This window comes from Loxodonta africana, chromosome 7, assembly GCF_030014295.1.
Source record: "Loxodonta africana isolate mLoxAfr1 chromosome 7, mLoxAfr1.hap2, whole genome shotgun sequence".
In the NCBI taxonomy this organism is placed as follows: domain Eukaryota; kingdom Metazoa; phylum Chordata; class Mammalia; order Proboscidea; family Elephantidae; genus Loxodonta; species Loxodonta africana.
Window position 1 is genome coordinate 9,797,977 of NC_087348.1, and position 19,130 is coordinate 9,817,106.

The 19,130-nt window shown below is 46.3% G+C and overlaps 1 protein-coding gene across 3 annotated transcripts in view; it reads left to right on the top strand.

The window, feature by feature from the left end:
* Positions 1-19,130, top strand: part of BATF2 (basic leucine zipper ATF-like transcription factor 2) — a 34,378-nt gene that overhangs the window by 4,274 nt on the left and 10,974 nt on the right. Inside the window, exon 1 of one of the 3 annotated variants that reach the window (XM_064287826.1) lies at positions 16,061-19,089. The exons of the other annotated variants lie outside the window; for them this stretch is intronic. Coding sequence (XP_064143896.1) covers positions 19,051-19,089 — 39 coding nt within the window. The 5' untranslated portion in view covers positions 16,061-19,050. Of the gene's footprint in view, positions 1-16,060; positions 19,090-19,130 lie in introns of those variants that run through there. 3 annotated transcript variants of the gene reach the window in all.

Here is a 19,130-nt window from a genome sequence, read left to right on the forward strand (position 1 = left end):
TGATCAATCTGAGACTGCAGAAGTTGGTAAAAAATCTTCAATTTCTTTGTCTTTGGCCTTAGTGGTTGGTGTGTAAATTTGAATAGTAGTGTTAACTTGTCTTCCTTTTAGGCGTATGGATATTATCCTATCATTGACAGCGTTGTACTTCAGGATAGATCTTGAAATGTTCTTTTTGACGATGAATGCAACCTCTTTCCTATTCAACTTACCATTCCCAGCATAGTAGACCATATGACTGTCCAATTCCAAATGGCCAATACCAGTCCATTTCAGCTCACTAATACCTAGCATATCGATCTTTATACATTCCATTTCATTTTTGATGATTTCCAATTTTCCTAGATTCATGGTTCGTACACCCCATGTTCCAATTATTAATGGATGTTTGTAGCCGTTTCTTCTCATTTTGAGTCGTGCCACATCAGCAAATGAAGGTCCTGAAAGCTTGACTCCATTTACATCATTCAGGTTGACTCTACTTTGAGGCAGCAGGTCTTCCCCAGTCATCTTTTGAGTGCCTTCAAACCTGAGGGGCTCGTCTTCCAGCACTATATCAGACAATGTTCCGCTGCTATTCATAAGGTTTTCACTGGCTATTTTTTCTTTTCCAGAAGTAGACCACCAGATCGTTCTTCCTAGCCTGTCTTAGTCTAGAAGCTCAGCTGAAAGCTGACCACCATGGGTGACCGTACTGGTGTTAGAATACCGGTGGCATAGCTTCCAGCATCACAGCACACACAAGCCTCCACAGTATGACAAACTGACAGACACATTGGGCTCTGCTTAATGCTTGGGAAAGAACCATCAGGCACACGTTGAAGATAATGGCTAACACCCCTGTAAGCCATTTTCAAAGCACTCCACATTTTCTCCTTCACCCGGCAACCCTGAAGTCTATTCTCTTTTTGTAGATGTGATAATGCAGTCTGGAGAGTTTAAGAAGCTTGGGCAGCAATTCAAACTCAGGCCTGGTTGACAGTAAAGTGCACTGTCTTTGCAGGTGCTTCCATGAAAATTATCTAGAGAGGGAGAGGTCTGGAGCAAGTTTGAGCTTCTCACCCTGCAGAAGAAGGTTGTGGACAGGTGGGAAGCTAGGCAGGGTGCCAGGCCGGGCACTCAGTTGGCACCCCTTTGCCCTCCACCAAGCACACACACAAGGCCAGAGAGTGAGCATAATTCCTAGTCAAGGGCTTTGAGACACATCGATAGTCAAAACGTGAAGTGTCCAGACTGTCGGGGTCTGTCGTCCTACCGCAGGAGTCTGGACCACAGAAATTCCAGTTCCAAGGTGCATGAACATTTATGACAAGGGAGTTTACTGTGGCATGGTTTGAAACAGCAAGAAACTGGAAGCAACCTGTTATGGATTGAATTGTGTCCCCTCAAAGTGTGTGTTGTAAATCCTAACCCCTGTAGTGTTTATAATCTCATTTGGGAACGAGTTTTGTCATGTTAATGAAACAGTATTAATGTAGGGTGTGTCTTATGTCAGTCTGTTTTGAGATATAAAAGAGATTAAAGAAGCAAGCAAGGGAGTAGAGATGGGGGAAGATAGATGCCATGTCACATGAAGATCACCCGGGAATAGAGCTGAAGAGACAAGGACCTTCCCCAGAGCCGACAGAGAAAGAAGGCCTTCCCCTAGAGCCGGCATGCTGAATTCAGACTTCTAGCTTCCTAACCTATGAGAAAACTAATTTCTGTTTGTTAAAGTCAAGCCCTTGTGGTATTTCTGTTATAGCAGCACTAGGTGACTAAGACACAGCCTAAGTGCTTTCTGCGTGGTCTAGTTACCTGAACCAGGGTATGTGCATGTGGTAGGTGATGGGAAGCCCCTGAGAAGGTGAGGTGGCACTGTAACATACCAGTGTGCAAAGATGCCCATGCCATGTTACGTGAAAAAAATGGAAGTTCAGTCTCAGTTTAAAAATATAACAATAACTAGACGCATACCCAGGAGCCCTGGTGGCACAGTGGTTAAGACCTTAGCTGCTAATGTTTTTCAAACTGGGATGCAGCGCTTTGAGTGGATTTCAATTCATAGTGACCCTATAGGACAGGTAGAACTGCCCCATAGGGTTTCCAAGGCTCTATATCTTTACGGAAGCAGACTGCTGTATCTTTCTCCTGCAGAGTGGCTGGTGGGTTCGGACCACCCACTTTCTGGTTAACAGCTGAGCCCCTAACCACTGTACCACCAGGGCTCCTAAAATGTCATCAGTGGGTCACAAGTAGGTTGAGCCATATGGAAGTGCCCGTATTTGAGTGACCTGATGACAAAGATGTCAGTTTCATATAGTTCAACTTAATAGTATTACCACAAATTAAATAAAAGGAACAGACCAAAAAAGAAAACACATGGACCTATACCCATGTAGTAAAGGTAAGTAGTGTTTGGCGAAACATTCGTTTCAGATATTTATATGGATGTGTGTACTTCTCACCATGGGTCACAGTCACAAAAGTTTAAAAATCACTACAATTCAACTGTTAACTCTGGGGAGTAGGGTTCGGGGGCACTTAAAATTGTTACCTTAAGCACCTCAGGACTGTTTTACTTTACTACCACTAGCATTAGGAGTCCTGGTGGTACAGTGGTTAAGATCTCAGCTGCTAATCGAAAAGTCGGCAGTTCAAACCCACCAGCCGCTCCATGGGAGAAAGATGTGGCAGTCAGCTTCTGTAAAGATTACAGCTTTTGAAACCCTGTGGGGGCAGTTCTACTGTGTCCTACAGAGTCACTATGAGTCAGAATCAACTTGTTGGCAGTGGGTTTTACCACTAGCATTGAGATCCTTGTTTAAATGTCAGGCTTGAAAATTAAATGAAATAGAGAACAGAAAAAAAATTGAAAGAGTTAATAAGACCAAAAGCTGGGTCTTTGAAAAAGTTAACAAAATTGATAAACCATTGGCCAAACTGTCAAAAGAAAAACAGGAGAGGAAACAAATAACCTGAATAAGAAATGAAATGGGCAATATCACAACAGACCCAACTGAAATTAAAAGTCATATCAGGTTACTACTAAAAAAATTATACTGTAGCAAATTTGAAAACCTAAAAGAAAGGGACGAATTTCTAGAAACACACTACCTACCTAAACTAACACAAACAGGGGTGGAACAACTAAATAAACCTATAACAAAAGAAGAGATTGTTGAGAGTTTTTAAATTACCTTTTCAATCTCTTCTTTTTTAATTACCTTTTCAAAGAAAAGTCCTGGCCCTGATGGCTTCACTGGAGAGTTTTACCAAACTTTCAGAGAAGAGTTAACACCACTGCTTCTAAAGGTATTTCAGAGCATGGAAAAGGATGGAATACTCCCAAACTCATCCTATGAAGCCAGCATATCTCTGATACTAAAACCAGGTAAAGACACCACAAATAAAGAAAATTACAGACCTATATCCCTCATGAACTTAGATGCAAAAATCCTCAGCAAAATTCTAGCCAATAGAATTCAACAACATATCAAAAAAATAATTCACCATGACCAAGTGGGATTCATACCAGGTATGCAGGGATGGTTCAACATTAGAAAAACAATCAATGTAATCCATCATATAAATAAAACTAAAGACAAGAACCACATGATCTTATCAATTGATGCAGGAAAGGCATTTAACAAAGTCCAACACACATTCATGGTAAAAACTCTCAGCAAAATAGGAATAGAAGGAAAATTGCTCAACATAATAAAGGGTATTTATATAAAACCAAGAGCCAACATCATCCTAAATGGAGAGAGTCTGAAAGCATTCCCTTTGAGGATGGGAACCAGACAAGGATGCCCTTTATCACCACTCTTATTCAACATTGTGCTGGAGGTCCTAGCCAGAGCAGTTAGGCTAGAAAAAGAAATAAAGGGCATCCAGGTTGGTAAGGAAGAAGTAAAAGTATCTCTATTTGCAGATGACGTGGTCTTCTACACAGAAAACCCTAAAGAATCCTCAAGAAAACTAATGAAACTAATAGAAGAGTTCAGCAGAGTATAGGGATACCAGATAAACATACAAAAATCAGTTGGATTCCTCTACACCAACAAAGAGAACTAGGAAGAGGAAATCTCCAAATCAATACCACTTACAATAGCCCCCCAAAAGATAAAATACTTAGGAATAAATCTTACCAGAGACGTAAAAGATTTATACAAAGAAAACTACAAGCCACTACTGCAAGAAAGCGAAAGAGACCCACATAAGTGGAAAAACATACCTTGCTCACGGATAGGAGGACTTAACATTGTAAAAATGTTTATTCTACCAAAAGCAATCTATAGGCTTAATGCAATTCTGATCCAAATTCCAACGACATTTTTTAATGAGATGGAGAAACAAATCACCAACTTCATGTGGAAAGGGAAGAGGCCCCGGATAAATAAAGCAGGACTGACAAAAAAGAACAAGGTGGAGGCCTCACTCTGCCTGATTTTAGAACCTATTATACCACCACAGTAGTCAAAACAGCCTGGTACCGGTACAACAACAGATACATGGACCAATGGAACAGAATTGAGAATCCAGACATAAATCCATCCACATATGAGCAGCTGATATTTGACAAAGGCCCAAAGTCGGTTAAATGGGGAAAAGACAGTTTGTTTAGCCAATGGTGCTGGCATAACTGGATATCCATCTGCAAAAAAGTGAAACAAGACCCATACTTCACACCATGCACAAAAACGAACTCAGAATGGGTCAAAGACCTAAATATAAAATCTAAAGCGATAAAGATCATGGAAGAAAAAATAGGGACAAAGCTAGGAGCCCTGATACATGGCATAAACAATATACAAAACATCACTAACAATACACAAACACCAGAGGAGAAGACATAACTGAGAGCTCCTAAAAATCAAACGCCTATGCTTATCCAAAGACTTCACCAAAAGAGTAAAAAGATTACCCACAGACTGGGACAAAGTTTTTAGCTATGACATTTCCGATCAGCTTCTGATCTCTAAAATCTATGTGATACTGCAAAAACAACAAAAAAGACAACCCGATTAAAAAATGGGCAAAGGATATGAACAGGCACTTCACCAAAGAAGACATTCAGGCAGCTAATAGATACATGAGGAAATGCTCATGATCGTTAGCCATCAGAGAAATGCAAATCAAAACTACAATGAGATTCCATCTTACTCTAACAAGGCTGGGATTAATCCAAAAAACACAAAATAGTAAATGTTGGAGAGGTTGTGGAGAGACTGGAACACTTACACACTGCTGGTGGGAATGTAAAATGGTACAACCACTTTGGAAATCGATTTGGCGTTTCTGTAAAAAGGTAGAAATAGAACTACCATACGATCTAGAATCTTACTCCTTGGAATATATCCTACAGAAATAAGAGCCTTTACACAGACAGATATATGCACACCCATGTTCATTGCAGCGCTGTTTATAATAGCAAAAAGATGGAAGCCACCAAGGTGCCCATCAGCAGACGATGGATAAGTAAATTATGGTATGTTCACACAATGGAATACTACACATCGATAAAAAACAGTGATGAATCCGTGAAACATTTCATAACATGGAGGAATCTGGACGGCATTTTGCTGAGTGGAATTAGTCAGTTGCAAAAGGACAAATGTTGTAAGAGACCACTATTATAAGAACTCAAGAAAAAGCTTAAATACAGAAGAAAATATTCTTTGATGGTTATGAGGGTGGGTAGATAGGAAGAGGGGTATTCACTAATTAGATAGTAGACAAGAACTATTTTAGGCGAAGGGAAAGACAGCATACAATTCAGGAGAGGTCAGCACAACTGGACCAAGCCAAAAACGAAGAAGTTTCCTGAGTAAACTGAACCCTTCAAAGGCTGGTGTAGCGGGGGCGGGGGTTTGGGGACCATGGTTTCAAGGGACATTTAGGTCAATTGGCATAATAAAGTCTATTAAGAAAACATTCTGCATCCCGCTTTGGTGAGTGGCATCTGGAGTCTTAAATGCTAGCATTGGCCATCTAAGATGCATCAATTGGTCTCAACCCACCTGGAGCAGAGGAGAATGAAGAGCATCAAAGACACAAGATAACTATAAGCTCAAGAGACAGAAAGGGCCACATAAACCAGAGACTACATCAGCCTGAGACCAGAAGAACCAGATGGTGCCAGGCTACAACCGATGACTGCCCTGACAGAACACAACAGAGAACCCCTGAAGGAGCAGGAGAGCAGTGGGATGCAGACCTCAAATTCTTGTAAAAAGACCAGACTTACTGGCCTGACTGAGACTAGAAGGACCCCAGAGGTCATGGTCTCCAGACCTGTTGATCCAAGACTGGAACCATTCCCGAGGCTAACTCTTCAGAAAGGGATTGGACTGGACTATGGGATAGAAAATGATACTGGTGAGGAGTGAACTTCTTGGCTCAAGTGGACACATGAGTCTACGTGGGCAGCTCCTGTCTGAAGGGGAGATGAGAAGGCAGAGAGGGACAGAAGCTGGCTGAATGGACATGGGGAATACAGGGTGGAGAGAAGAAGTGTGCTGTCTCATTAGGGGGAAAGCAACTAGGAGTGCATAGCAAGGTGTATACAAATTTTTGTATGAGAGACTGACTTGATTGGTAAACTTTCACTTAAAGTACAATAAAAATGAATAAACATCAGGCTTGAAGTCCTGTCCTGTCCGAGCTATTGCTGTAGCTTCCCAGGGGCCACACAGTAGGATTTCAGTGAGCATCATTAAAAAAAAAAATCAACCTGTAAGCTCCATGAGACAGGAGGAGGCCAGGAAGTCACAGTATTTAACTAGTGGGTAAATGGGCTTTTAAAGACAAGGCCGGGGGCCTAGTCACATTTCAAAATCTATGCTGAAGTACAAAGCTGTTAGTGATAGAATAATGTCTATATGCCTACAAGGAAGACCAGTTAATAAAACTATTAAATTCATACACCAACCCCCCCTGCCAAAGATGAGGAAATTGAAGATTTTTACCAACTTTTTCAGTCTGGAATTGATGAAACATGAAATCAAGGTGCACTGAGAATTACTGGTGATTGGATATGTGCCTGTATTGCTGTAAGTTGATCTCTGAGCACTGCTTTAGCTGTGTCCCAAAGGTTCTGGTAGGAAGCATTTTCATACTCATTGGATTCTATGAATTTCTTTATTCCATCCTCAATTTCTTCGATAACCCAGTAGTTTTTGAGCAAGGTGTTGTTCGGTTTACATGTGTTTGATTTCTTTTCCCTGCTTTTCCTGTTCTTGATTTCTACTTTTGTGGCTTTACGGTCAGAGAAGAATTACTGGTGATTGGAATGCAAAAGTTGGACACGAAGGATTGGTAGTTGGAAAATATGGCTTTGCTGATAGAAATGATGCCGGAGATTGCATGATAGAGTTTTGAAAGACCAATGACTTCCTCATTGCAAATACCTTTTTTCAACAATATAAACTGTGACTATATATGTGGACCTCACCAGATGGAAAACACAGGAATCAAATTGACTATATCTGCAGAAAGAGATGATGGAAAAGCTTTATGTCATCTGCCAGAACAAGGCCAGGGGCTGACTGTGGAACAGACCCGTCAGTTGTTCATATGAAAGTTCAAGCTGAAACTGAAGAAAATTAAAACAAGTGCACGAGAGCAAAATATGATCTTGAGTATACCACCTGAATTTGGAGACCATCTAAAGAATAGATTTGACTCATTGAACACTAATGACCAAAGACCACACAAGTTGTGGAATGACATCATACATGAAGAAAGCAAGAGGTCATTAAAAAGACAGGAAAGAAGGAAAAGACTAAAATGGATGTCAGAAGAGACTCTCGAAGTTGCTCTGGAAAGTCGAGTAGCTAAAGCAAAATGAAGAAATGAAGAAGTAAAAGAGCTGAACAGAAGATTTCAAAGGGTGGCTCAAGAAGACAAAGCAAGGACATTATCGTAGTTATCTAGTGCTTCTATAATGGAACTACCACAAATGGATGACTTCAACAAACAGAAGTTTATTCTCTCACAGTCTAGTAGGCTAGAAGGCCAAATTCAGGGCGTCAGCTCCAGGGGAAGGCTTTCTCTCTTTGTTGGCTCTGGAGGAAGATCTTTGTCATCAATCTTCCCCTGCACTAGGAACTCCTTAGCCCAGGGATCCTGAGTCCAGAGGATGTACTCCTCTCCTAGCATGACTTTCTTGGTGTTATGAGGTCCACATGTCTCTGTCCTTGAGTTTCTCTTATATATCTCAAAAGAGATTGAATTAAGACACAACTAATTTTGTAGATTGAGTCCTGCCTCATCAACTAACTGCCACTAATCCCATCTCATTAACATCCTAGAGATAAGATTTACAACACAGGAAAATCGCATCAGATGACAAAATGGTGGACAGTCATACAATACTGGTAATTTTGGCCTAGCCAAGTTGACAGATATTTTTAGGGGACTCAATTCAACCCTCAACAGGCATCATACATGAAGAAAGCAAAAGGTCATTAAAAAGACAGAGAGAAAGACAAGACCAAAATAGATGTCAGAAGAGACTCAGAAACTTGCTCTTTAACATAGAGTAGCTAAAGCAAATGGAAGTAAAAGAGCTGAACAGAAATTTCAAAAGGCAGCTTGAGAAGATACAATATTATAATGAAATGTGCAAAGATCTGGAGAAAGAAAGCAAAAGGGAAGAACACTCTCTGCATTTCTGAAGCTGAAAGAACTGAAGAAAAAATTCAAGCCTGGAGTTGCAATTTTGAAGGATTCTATGGGCAAAATATTGAATGACGTGGGAAGCATCAAAAGAAGATAGAAGAAATACACAGTATCACTGTACCAAAAAGAACTGGTTGACACTCAACCATTTCAGGAGGAAGCATATGATCAAGAACCAATGGCATTGAAGGAAGAAGTCCAAGCTGCACTGAAGGAATTGGTGAAAAACAAGGCTCTGGTAACTGACAGAATACCAAATGAGATGTTTTAATAAATGGATGCCGCTCTGGAAATTTCCAAGAAATTGGGAAGACAGCTACCTGGCCAGCCAACTGGAAGAGAGCCATATTTATGCCCATTCCAAAGAAAGGTGACCCAACAGAATGTGGAAATTATTGAACAATATCAATAATGTCACATGCAAGTAAGATTTTGCTGAATATCGTTCAAAAGCGGTTGCAGCAGTACGTTGACAGGGAACTGCCAGAAATTCAAGCCAAATTCAGAAGAGGATGTGGATATCATGGCTAATGTCAGATGGATCCTGTCTGAAAGCAGAGAATACCAGAAAGATGTTTACCTGTGTTTTATTGACTCCGCAAAGGTATTCGGCTGTGTGGACCGTAACAAATTATGGACGACATTGCAAAGAATGGGAATTCCAGAACACTTAATTACCCTCGTGAGGAACCTCTACCTAGGTCAAGAGGCAGTTGTTCGAACAGAGCGAGGAGATACTGCATGGTTTAAAATCGAGAAAGGTGCGTCAGAGTTGCATCTTTTCGCCAGACTTATTCAGTCTGTATGCTGAGCAAATAATACGAGAAGCTGGACTATATGAAGAAGAATGGGGCATCAGGATTGGTGGGAGATGCATTAACAACCTGTGATATGCAGATGACACAACCTTGCTTGCTGAAAGTGAAGAGGACTTGAAGCCCTTACTGATGAAGGTCAAAGACTACAGCTTTCAGTATGGATTACACTTCAACATAAAGAAAACAAACAGCGCATGCACACACACACATACACACACACACATTCACCAGAAAGAATCACAAAATATCCCAATCCTGACAGCTGTGAAACCTGCTTTCGAAGGGAGAAATTCTTGGGGCTAAGTGAACTATAACTTGAGGATAGAGTTCTAGATGCCTTTTAGAAAGGCACCTTTTAGCCAAGGACTAGGGAGAACAATTTGGCATTATAGTTTTAATTTTAAAAGGTATAGTAGCCTTTTTGATCCAGCCACTCCAGGTATTATTTTATAATCAAAAGGGAAAAACAAAACTATTTCATTCTCGGGGGGAAAAAAAAGTCAGGGGAAAAAAGCCTGGTTAAAATATAATAATTGTTGATCATTATGCATTTTCAAGAAGTGTACCTAAATATTTATTCTTAAGCTTGCTCTAGAAAAATTTCCTATTTGCCTCTTTTAAACTGTAATGTTCATACCAGGTTTTTAAAACTAAAGTTACAGTTTTGATGAGAAGAGAAAAAACATACTTTTCTCTCTGGTAAGACATGTCTATGGTACAAGTCTTATTTTTTGGGCTGCATGTCCATGACAGAGACACCAGCCAGCACTTGGTGGCAGCATACCTAAGTGTAGGTTTTTGTCCCTATTAGCAAACAAAGAACTGGAGGAGTGAAAGTGCAGTGTAAACACTGAATGACAACTGCGTGTAGATCACAGTTCTGCCTAGGCCTGGAACAGTCCTGTACCCTTTATCTCCCCAGAGACCTTAAGTCACCAAGGCCAGCCTTGTTCCCAGTGCTGGCCACTGACTATTCAGTGTGGAGGCCACAATGTACAGGCCACAGCTGATCACCTCAAATGGCAAGTCAGGTTGTCCAGGCATTCTTGCTACACACCTCAGCCCAGCTGCCTTGTGTGGAAGCGAGGGAAGGTAGCCTCTCCAATCTCCAGGTGACACCCACCCATCCTCCCCGCCCCCCACCGTCCACTCAAGGCATATGACTTCCTTAGGCCTTTCCAGAACCTTAGAGTTGGGACAGACTTGAAAATCCGAGCTCCAGCAGCCACGTGCATGTCCCCCTCACCAGCTAGGCTTTGCTGGCTGCTTCCTGATCTCCACAGGGCTCGGCCACACATGAGCGAGGGAGTGGTCACTGACAACTCCCAGGCGCCTGGGCCCTGCTGCACCTTCACTCATTGAATCCTCGGCAACCGAAGAGGCAGGCACCACTCTCATCTGCACGTGACAGATGAGCCAGTGACGCTGCTCACCTGCCTCTACTCGCCCACAGCAGGACCTTCCAGGAGAGAGGTCCCCTTTTAACCCACATCAGATCCTGTGCCTCCTTTGCTCAGAGTCACCCAGTGCTCCCTGGATCTGTCAGAGGAAGAGCCCAAGGTCTTCAATGGCTTGCGACACCCTCCACCAGGGTCGCTTGGCCCTCCGCCCTCACCCACCTCTCATTCAACCCCCAGGTGGCCTCCCTACTAACGCCCAACCTGGTCAGCGGACTTCCCACTGCCCCGTCCCCACATCTGCCTGCCATCTCCCTCTTCTCAGGTGTCCGGCGTCATTGAGGCCCAGCCTGACCACCTTATTTAAACTGGAAGCTACTCCACTCCCTCACTGCATACTCTCAAATCCTTGACCTTGCTCTGTTATTCCCCCCATGGCGCTTAGGGCCTTGGAACAGACTACATGCATAATTCACTTAATTTATGTCCGCTCTTGTCTCCCCATTGCCATCCCCAATAGAACGCAAGCTCCATGATGGCAAGGAAAAAACCCAAAACCAACCCAGTTGCCGTTGAGTCGATTTCTACTCGTGGCCACCCCACACATGCAGAGAGGAACTGCTTTGTAGGGTTTTCATGGCTGTGACCTTTTGGAAGCAGATCGCCAGGGCTTTCTTCTGAGGTGCCTCTAAAACCAAAAAACCAAACCCAGTGCCGTCGAGTCGATTCCAACTTATAGCGACCCTCTAGGACAGAGTAGAACTGCCCCGTAGAGTTTCCAAGGAGCACCTGGCGGATTCAAACTGCGGACCCTTTGGTTAGCAGCCGTAGCACTTAACCGCTACACCACCAGGGTTTCCTGGGTGGGTTCAAACCACCAACCTTTAACCTTTTGTCTAGTAGCTCAGTGCATAATTGTTTGCTCCACCCAGGGACTCCCGAAGGTGAGGTTTTTTTTTTTTTTTTTTTTAAAACAAATGTCGCCCAGCACCTAGAATAGCGCCTGCCATGTAGTAGATGCTTAAGAAATCTTTGTTGACTAAAAGAAACCAGAACAGAGGGTTAGTTAACTGCTCAGAGTCCCACAGCTAGAAAGCAGCTGAATTTCTTCAGCCTTGTACTTAACCACCAGGATTCTCTGCCCCACAAACCAAGACCCAGCCCCCACCCTCTGAAATTCACACAGATGTGAACTGAGGAGGGCATTACATAGGCAGTCCCTCCCCCAGAGGGGGAGACTGAGTCTGGGAGGAGAAGGCAGGTAGGTGGGTAGGTGGCAGTGCCAGGACAGGAACTCAGGTCACCTGCCATCAGTTCAGTGTTTACCACCGCGTTTTCTCAATTGTACAGCCCGCCTGAGGGGGTTCTGTAGTCTCCCTTGTCTGCCTCCAGCCACGGCAAAGTGGACCTTGAGAGATCAGTTGTCAAATTCTTTCCGTTTACATATAGGGAAACTGAGGCCCAGAGAGGGCGTGAGGCTCCCCAAGGCCTTGCAACCTGGTAGCACATGAGCTGCAGGTGAACCCAGTTCTTCCAACCCGCCTTCCTGGCCTTCCTTCTGGATGGGTCCTCCCTTCCTTCAGAAACTGTGTTGGGGACTGTGGAAGGCCCCATCTTCACATGCTTACCTCAGCCCTTCCCCTGTTGGCCCAGGACAGGTTCTCACCACAGGTATGAGCACTCCCTCTGCCTTCCTGGGTGTGCTAGGCCCCCATATGTCCACTTCACTGCCGAGTAAGGTGGAAACGGTAGGCCCCACCCCATGTCCTGCACTTGGCTAAGTCCCCTCCTCTCACTGAGCCTCAGTTGCCCCAGCTGTCAAACAAGGGCACTGGCTGGTTAATCTCTAGAGTCCTCTGGCCGTGACCAACCCACAACCTGCCTTGCCAGGCTCCCCCACCGTCCCTCATCCCCTCCCTTGTCCTGGGTTTGCAAAGGTCAGCGCTCCCTGGTTTGTTAATGTGAGTTGCTGGCTAAGCTGGTTTGGGTTGGGCTTTATTCCCCCCTGCCCCATCCCGGGCTCACCCTGCCATGACCAGCCTGCCTGGCCCTTGCCCCATGACCTGGCTGGCCCCTTCTCCAAACCGGCCTCCACATGAGGCCCTCCTATCTCACAAGAGTACAGGAGCCCACAAGGAAGTTGAGAGGGCTGAGAGTAGTGTGAGGAGTGGAAGGCTCTCACAAATGCCAGGGCCATGGTCCTTCTTCTCTGAGCATCCAGGATATTAGCAGGTGCCCAGGCCAGGCTCCTTGGCCATCAGTGGTCTGTAGGAATGTAATTTCAAGGAGGGGGCCCAGCCAGGGAAACTGGGACGAGAGAGAGGGAACTCACCCTTCTGAGCTTTCAGTCAGCATGACAGCCCTGGCAAAGTGAGGGTATTACACCCATTTTACAGACAAGAAACTGAGGACCAGAGAAACCAAGTGGAGCGTCCAAGTCTGCTAGAAAGTGGCAGAGCTGGGATTTGAACCAGGTCTGTCTGAGGCTTGGACTACGTGGGAAACTTCTAGAAGCTGTTTTCACCACTGCTATCTCCCAAAGAGCCCTGGGTGGCTCGCTGACTTGTACATGCTTAGCTGTTCATTATTTGTACTCCCTGCCCACTTGCAAAAGTCTGAGTCAGCTTCAGGGGAAGACGTGTACGTTAAGGGAATTGCAGAGAATCAGAAGCGCAAAGCTTTGGAAGGCGGTAAAGGCTTCCAGCAGGACTGGAGCAGGTTGGACGTGGGTGGGCTGGCCGTGGGAGCCTGTGCCAGTCCAGCTTCCTCTTGATGGTCACTGAGGACTGGGCGAGGACGGCGTTATGGAACCCCAGATGAAGTCATCTGGTTCCTCAGAGGCGCTGGCATTTGTAGATCCTGGCTTTAACGGGTGAGTGGGCAGGTGTTCACATGGTGGTGTGCTGAAAGTGAAAGTCAGTCCTTCCCTCCAGGGCCTGGGAGGCCCCATGATGTCATGGCCCTCAGCCCCTGCCCAGCACTCAGTTCATCAAGCCTTTGTTTTCCTGCCCCTGGGGCCCTGACTGCTGGGATCTTCTTTCCCAACTGGGGCTGCTGTGAAGCAATGGAAAGAGAGAGCCCGCTGGGTTTGGTGCCAGAGACGTGTGGGCACTCAAGTCAGTCCCACCTGGAATGGGATTTGGGCCAGGGGATGTGACCACTGAGCAGTGGCTTCCTCTTGTCTGAATACTGCCAAGATGGTGGCCTCAGCCCAGTATCCATTCCCCCTCCTGCCATCAACAGCATCTGATGGCCTCTGGGAGTTGCCCTTTCCTCACCACTAGTCTCTATGGTTACAGGGGGGCCCTCCAGGATGGATCTGGGACCCCAGCTTCGCCAATCTTACCCCATCCCTTGGCTCCAATGACTGATGTCAGGATTACGTACATGACTCAAATCAGACCAAGGAGGGCCAGGCCAAGAACTTCTGTTGAAACTACTGGAATAGTGGCACGGGGTAGGGGAATGTTCCCACTCTCCTGGGGCAGCTAAGCTGGTGTTTTGGTGGCCGTCACACTACCATGAGTATGTGTCAGTCCAGAGGCGAGCAGATGGAGCAAGAGACTGACTCCTGATAACTTTGGTCCTGATCCAGCCATGCCTGAAGCTGTCCCACCCTGGCCTTGTCAGTAACTTAAGCTTGAGTTGGGTCATTTATAAGGGAAAGAGACCCATCTCACACAGTGAAGGTTTCATGAATAACTGCATGGGGGAGTAAACAGCACTGCTAAATTGAACAAAATTAAGGCAGGTCCACCAAGAGGGCAGAATATGAAGGGTTAAGTAGGGAAAACTAAGAATCCAGAGAACCTCATTTCCTTTTCTTGTTGGAACTCTTTGTAAGCATATAAAAATGTGATCAGTTTATGTTAAATATTTAGGGCTGCTTCCCGCACGTGGACACAGTCATTGACTTTTTTTTTCATTAGGAAAAAAAAATTCTCTCTGTTCTTCCATCCTGCTGTATTTTCTTAAAATTAATAATAATGTTGTTGTTAGGTGCCATGAAGTCAATTTCAACTCATAGTGACCCCATGTGACAGAGTAGAACTGCCCCATAGTGTTTTCTTTGCTGTAATTTACAGAAGCAGATGGCCGAGTCTTTCTCCCACGGAGCAGCCGAGTGGGTTCGAATCACCAACCTTTCAGTTAGCAGCCGAGCGGTTAACCGTTTGCACCACCAGGGATCCTTTAAATAATAATAAAATACAAGCTTGTTATGTGTTCATTCATCAGATATTTATTGAGTGCTTTTGTTAACAGTGTAACACTGATGTGACTTATCTCGCGTCAAGCAGTGTGCTAGGCCCTTTGCGATGTTACTTTGTCAAATTTGTACATTAGTATCCGATTGTACAGGGAGGCACACAGAGGTTAGTTAAGTGTCTTGCCCACGATCAGCCCAGGCAGCCTGCCTCCATTCAGGCCTGGGATCTTCACACCCTGATCAGCCCAGGCAGCCTGCCTCCATTCAGGCCTGGGATCTTCACACCCTGCGATCAGCCCAGGCAGCCTGCCTCCATTCAGGCCTGGGATCTTCACACCCTGCGATCAGCCCAGGCAGCCTGCCTCCATTCAGGCCTGGGATCTTCACACCCTGCGATCAGCCCAGGCAGCCTGCCTCCTTTCAGGTCTGGGATCTTCACACCCTGCAATCAGCCCAGGCAGCCTGCCTCCTTTCAGGTCTGGGATCTTCACACCCTGTGATCAGCCCAGGCAGCCTGCCTCCATTCAGGTCTAGGATCTTCACACTGTGCCAAGGCTGCCAGGCAGTTTCAGGCCCTGGCATCTGAGTCTGCCCACCCTCCAAAACCACTGATAGGAAGCTTCCCTGACCTCCCAGCAGGAATTGCCCCACCCCGCAGCCTTCCCCACAGTGCAGTCCTGTTGCCCTCCTGCCTTGCCCTGCCAGTTGGCTGTGCCATTGGTGTGTTCCATGCCTCGCCTGGTTGTAAATGCTTCCTGGCTGAGGCTTAGCTTCCACTCACAGTGCGTGGGAAGTCAGCCAGCCTGGCCACTCCAGCAGCCACCACCTGGTCTGCTTCTCAGCTGCCCATTATCTACAGCTCCCTGGAGTGCCCCAAGGAGACCAGGCCTCAAACGAGGGGTGCACAGCATGAGGAGACCTCAATGAGGTCCCTGGGCAGTCGGACCGGGGGTGTCTCTCCAACCCCAGGAGGTGTGGAAAGGGATTGGGGCAGAGTGTCATGGCATCCTGCCTTCTCTCAAACCGGTCCTATGACAGTCCCCTCCCTGTGCCTCAGTTTCCTCACTGAGAAAACGAGGAAGCTGACTGGGAAGAGTTTCCCAGCATCCGAGGGCAGATCCTGGGGGAGCGAATACATCAACACTTTATTGTCTCATCCAGGAAGCGGCCGGGGTCCCTGTGGCAAGCTGCCTGCTGAACTTGCATTTGTTTATTGGTTAACTGAGCACCCAGCTTGTGAAGGAACTGTTTGAGGCACTGGGGATACCTCAGAGGGTGAAATGGGCAAAGATCCTGCCCCCAGGAGCTCACTTTGTAGCTCTGGGATCTGAGGCCTCTGAGCCCCCACTTACTGGGGCTTGGGGCTTTGCTCATGGACAAGGTGGAGGGCCAGGCCCTTCCAAGCTGGCTGTGGAGAAGGACTGAGGGCTGGGAGGAGAGAGGTGTGTGCTCCCCCAGCTTTGCCCCAACCTACCAGGTGACCTTGAGTGGGTCACACCCCTCTCTGGGCATTAGTTTTTTCCTCACCCTCTAAGTGAACAACTGCATGGGGGAGTAAACAGCACTGCTAAACTGAACAAAATTAAGGCAAGTCTACCAAGAGGGCAGAATATGAAGGGTTAAGTAGGGAAAACTAAGAATCCAGAGAACCTCATTTCCTTTTCTTGTTGGAACTCTTTGTAAGCATATAAAAATGTGATCAGTTTATGTTAAATATTAAGGTCTGCTTCCCACACATGGACACAGTCATTGACTTTTTTTTTTCATTAGAAAAAAAAAAAAATCTGTTCTCCAATCCTGCTGTATTTTCTTAAAATTAATAATAATGTTGTTAGGTGCCATTAAGTCAATTTCAACTCATAGTGACCCCATGTGATAGAGTAGAACTGAAAACCCAACCTGCCAGCCTGGAGGGTGTCCACTGCTGGAAGCCTCACCCAGCCTTTCATGGTTAAATATTAGCCACTCATGCCCCCTCTTCTTGCCACTGCCGCCAGCCGCCTCCTCAGGGAGATCAAGACATAAACGCTATTTTCATTGGTCTCCCTCCAGGTCTGTGGCCTCGTGGCAGGGGCCTGAGCCGCTGGCACACCTCCTCTTTCCTTCTACCCAGAGCTGGGGCCTTGAGAGGCGAAGATGGGGGTGGGCAACATGAGGGAGTCCAGGGCTGGGGCTGGCTGCTGGGGTGGGGACTCCTGGGCCTTAGCTCCTCCTGGTGTTTTTCCTTGGTTACATCATACACATGGCTCCCGACCCCTCCCAGTGGAGCTCATGGCCTGGCTTAATGAGCCCCACAGGAGCCTGTCTCAGGCACGAAGCCCCAGCCCTCCTGGCTTCTGAGGAGCAAAAGCAATTCAGAGAAATAGGGGTCGCCTCACTGCATGGGGGCGCCATTTCAGCCTCTGCCCTCAGACCCCTCAGAAGCAAAGAGAACAAGGCCCACCCTTCATACCCAATCCTGCTCACCCAGGCGTTTTTAATTCTGAGCCTGCGCTCATCCTAGAATCCAGACTCTGTCCCCACAAATCTCAGAGGGGGAATGGATTCTAGCAACATAAACAGTGTTATGGATTAAATCGTGTTCCCCCAAAACAAGCATTGTGAACCCTAAGTCCTCTACCTCTCGTTATAATCCCATTTGGGAATGGGTTTTCTAACACACAGTGTAGGGTGTGTTTTAAGCCAATCACCACCGAAATATAAAAAGAATGGATTAGGACAGAGGAGCAGGCAGAGATGGGGGAAGAAAGATGTCACACCACATGAAGATTGCCAAAGAACAGACGCTCAAAAGAGACAAGGACCTTCTGCCAGAGCCCACAGACATAGAAAGCCTTCATCAAGAGCCAGTGCCCTGAATTCGGACTTCTAGCTTCCTGACTTGTGAGAAAATAAAATTGCGTTTTTGAAGTCCCCCACTCATGGCATTTCTGTTATAGCCCCACGGAAACCAAACCTCATAGTGACCCTACAGGACAGACCCATAGGGTTTCCCAGGCTATGAATCTTTACGGAAGCAGACTGCCACATCTTTCTCCCATGGAGCACCTGGTGAATTCAAACTGCCAACCTTTGGTTAGCAACCGAGCGTTTTAACCACCATACCACCAGGGCTCCTCTGTTACAGCAGCGCCAGATAACCAAGGCAAACAGACCCTGCTCACGGCTGGATAGTACTTTATAATATGCAAAGAGCTCCTAACCTTTAGATGACGCTGTCTACTGCTACATGGTCTATTGTATGAAAACACCATAATTTATCTATTTGTTTCCCTGTTTTAGGGCACAGAAAACCTTTGGAGGCCATTGCTTATTTTTACAAACCTGCCTCAACATTAGTCTCAGAAGGATTTGGCTGTGGTTGGATTAGCTTGCTTAGTTCCCACACCAAGCCTGTGAGTGGGCATTCATGTCATCCTCTCACATCATTTATAGATGAGGAAACTAAGGCTCAGAGAGGGCGAGTCACTTGCTCAAAGCTGCACAGCTCCAATGTTCCAGAGGTGGGGAGTGAACCTGGGCTCTCCTGATCCCAGAGCCCAGGGGCTCTCTCAGTCCCCACATCAGCCCTTGTCCCTGATGGGATCCCCCAGAGATCCTCTCAGCTCTGTCCCCGGCAGCCCTTCTTCCATCCCCCCAGAACACTCTCTCCACATGGGGCCTTTGGTCCCCACCCCCTCCAGCAAACTGGAGCACCCTCCACCGAGCTCCTCAGGGAGAAGGGGCCTGACAGGAAGGCCGGTTCAAGTTAGGAAATTCTAGCCACGTGAGCAGCCCTGAGCCAGGGATTCTGAGCACCCGGTGGCTTTAGGAGAAACTGAAACTTGGCTGGCTGGGGGCGGAGTGGCCACTGGGGGGTTTAAAAACCACCACTTCCTCTGGCTCCAGAGGGCACAGGGAGGTCACAGTGCTGAGGGACGCCCCAGAACCAGAGAGAGCTTCTGCTCTCCTTGACCAAGCCATGCACCTCTGTAGGGGCGATGGGCTGCTGGCCAGGACGGTGAGTGCAGGGGACCAGGATGGGGCGGGGGTGGGAGGGTT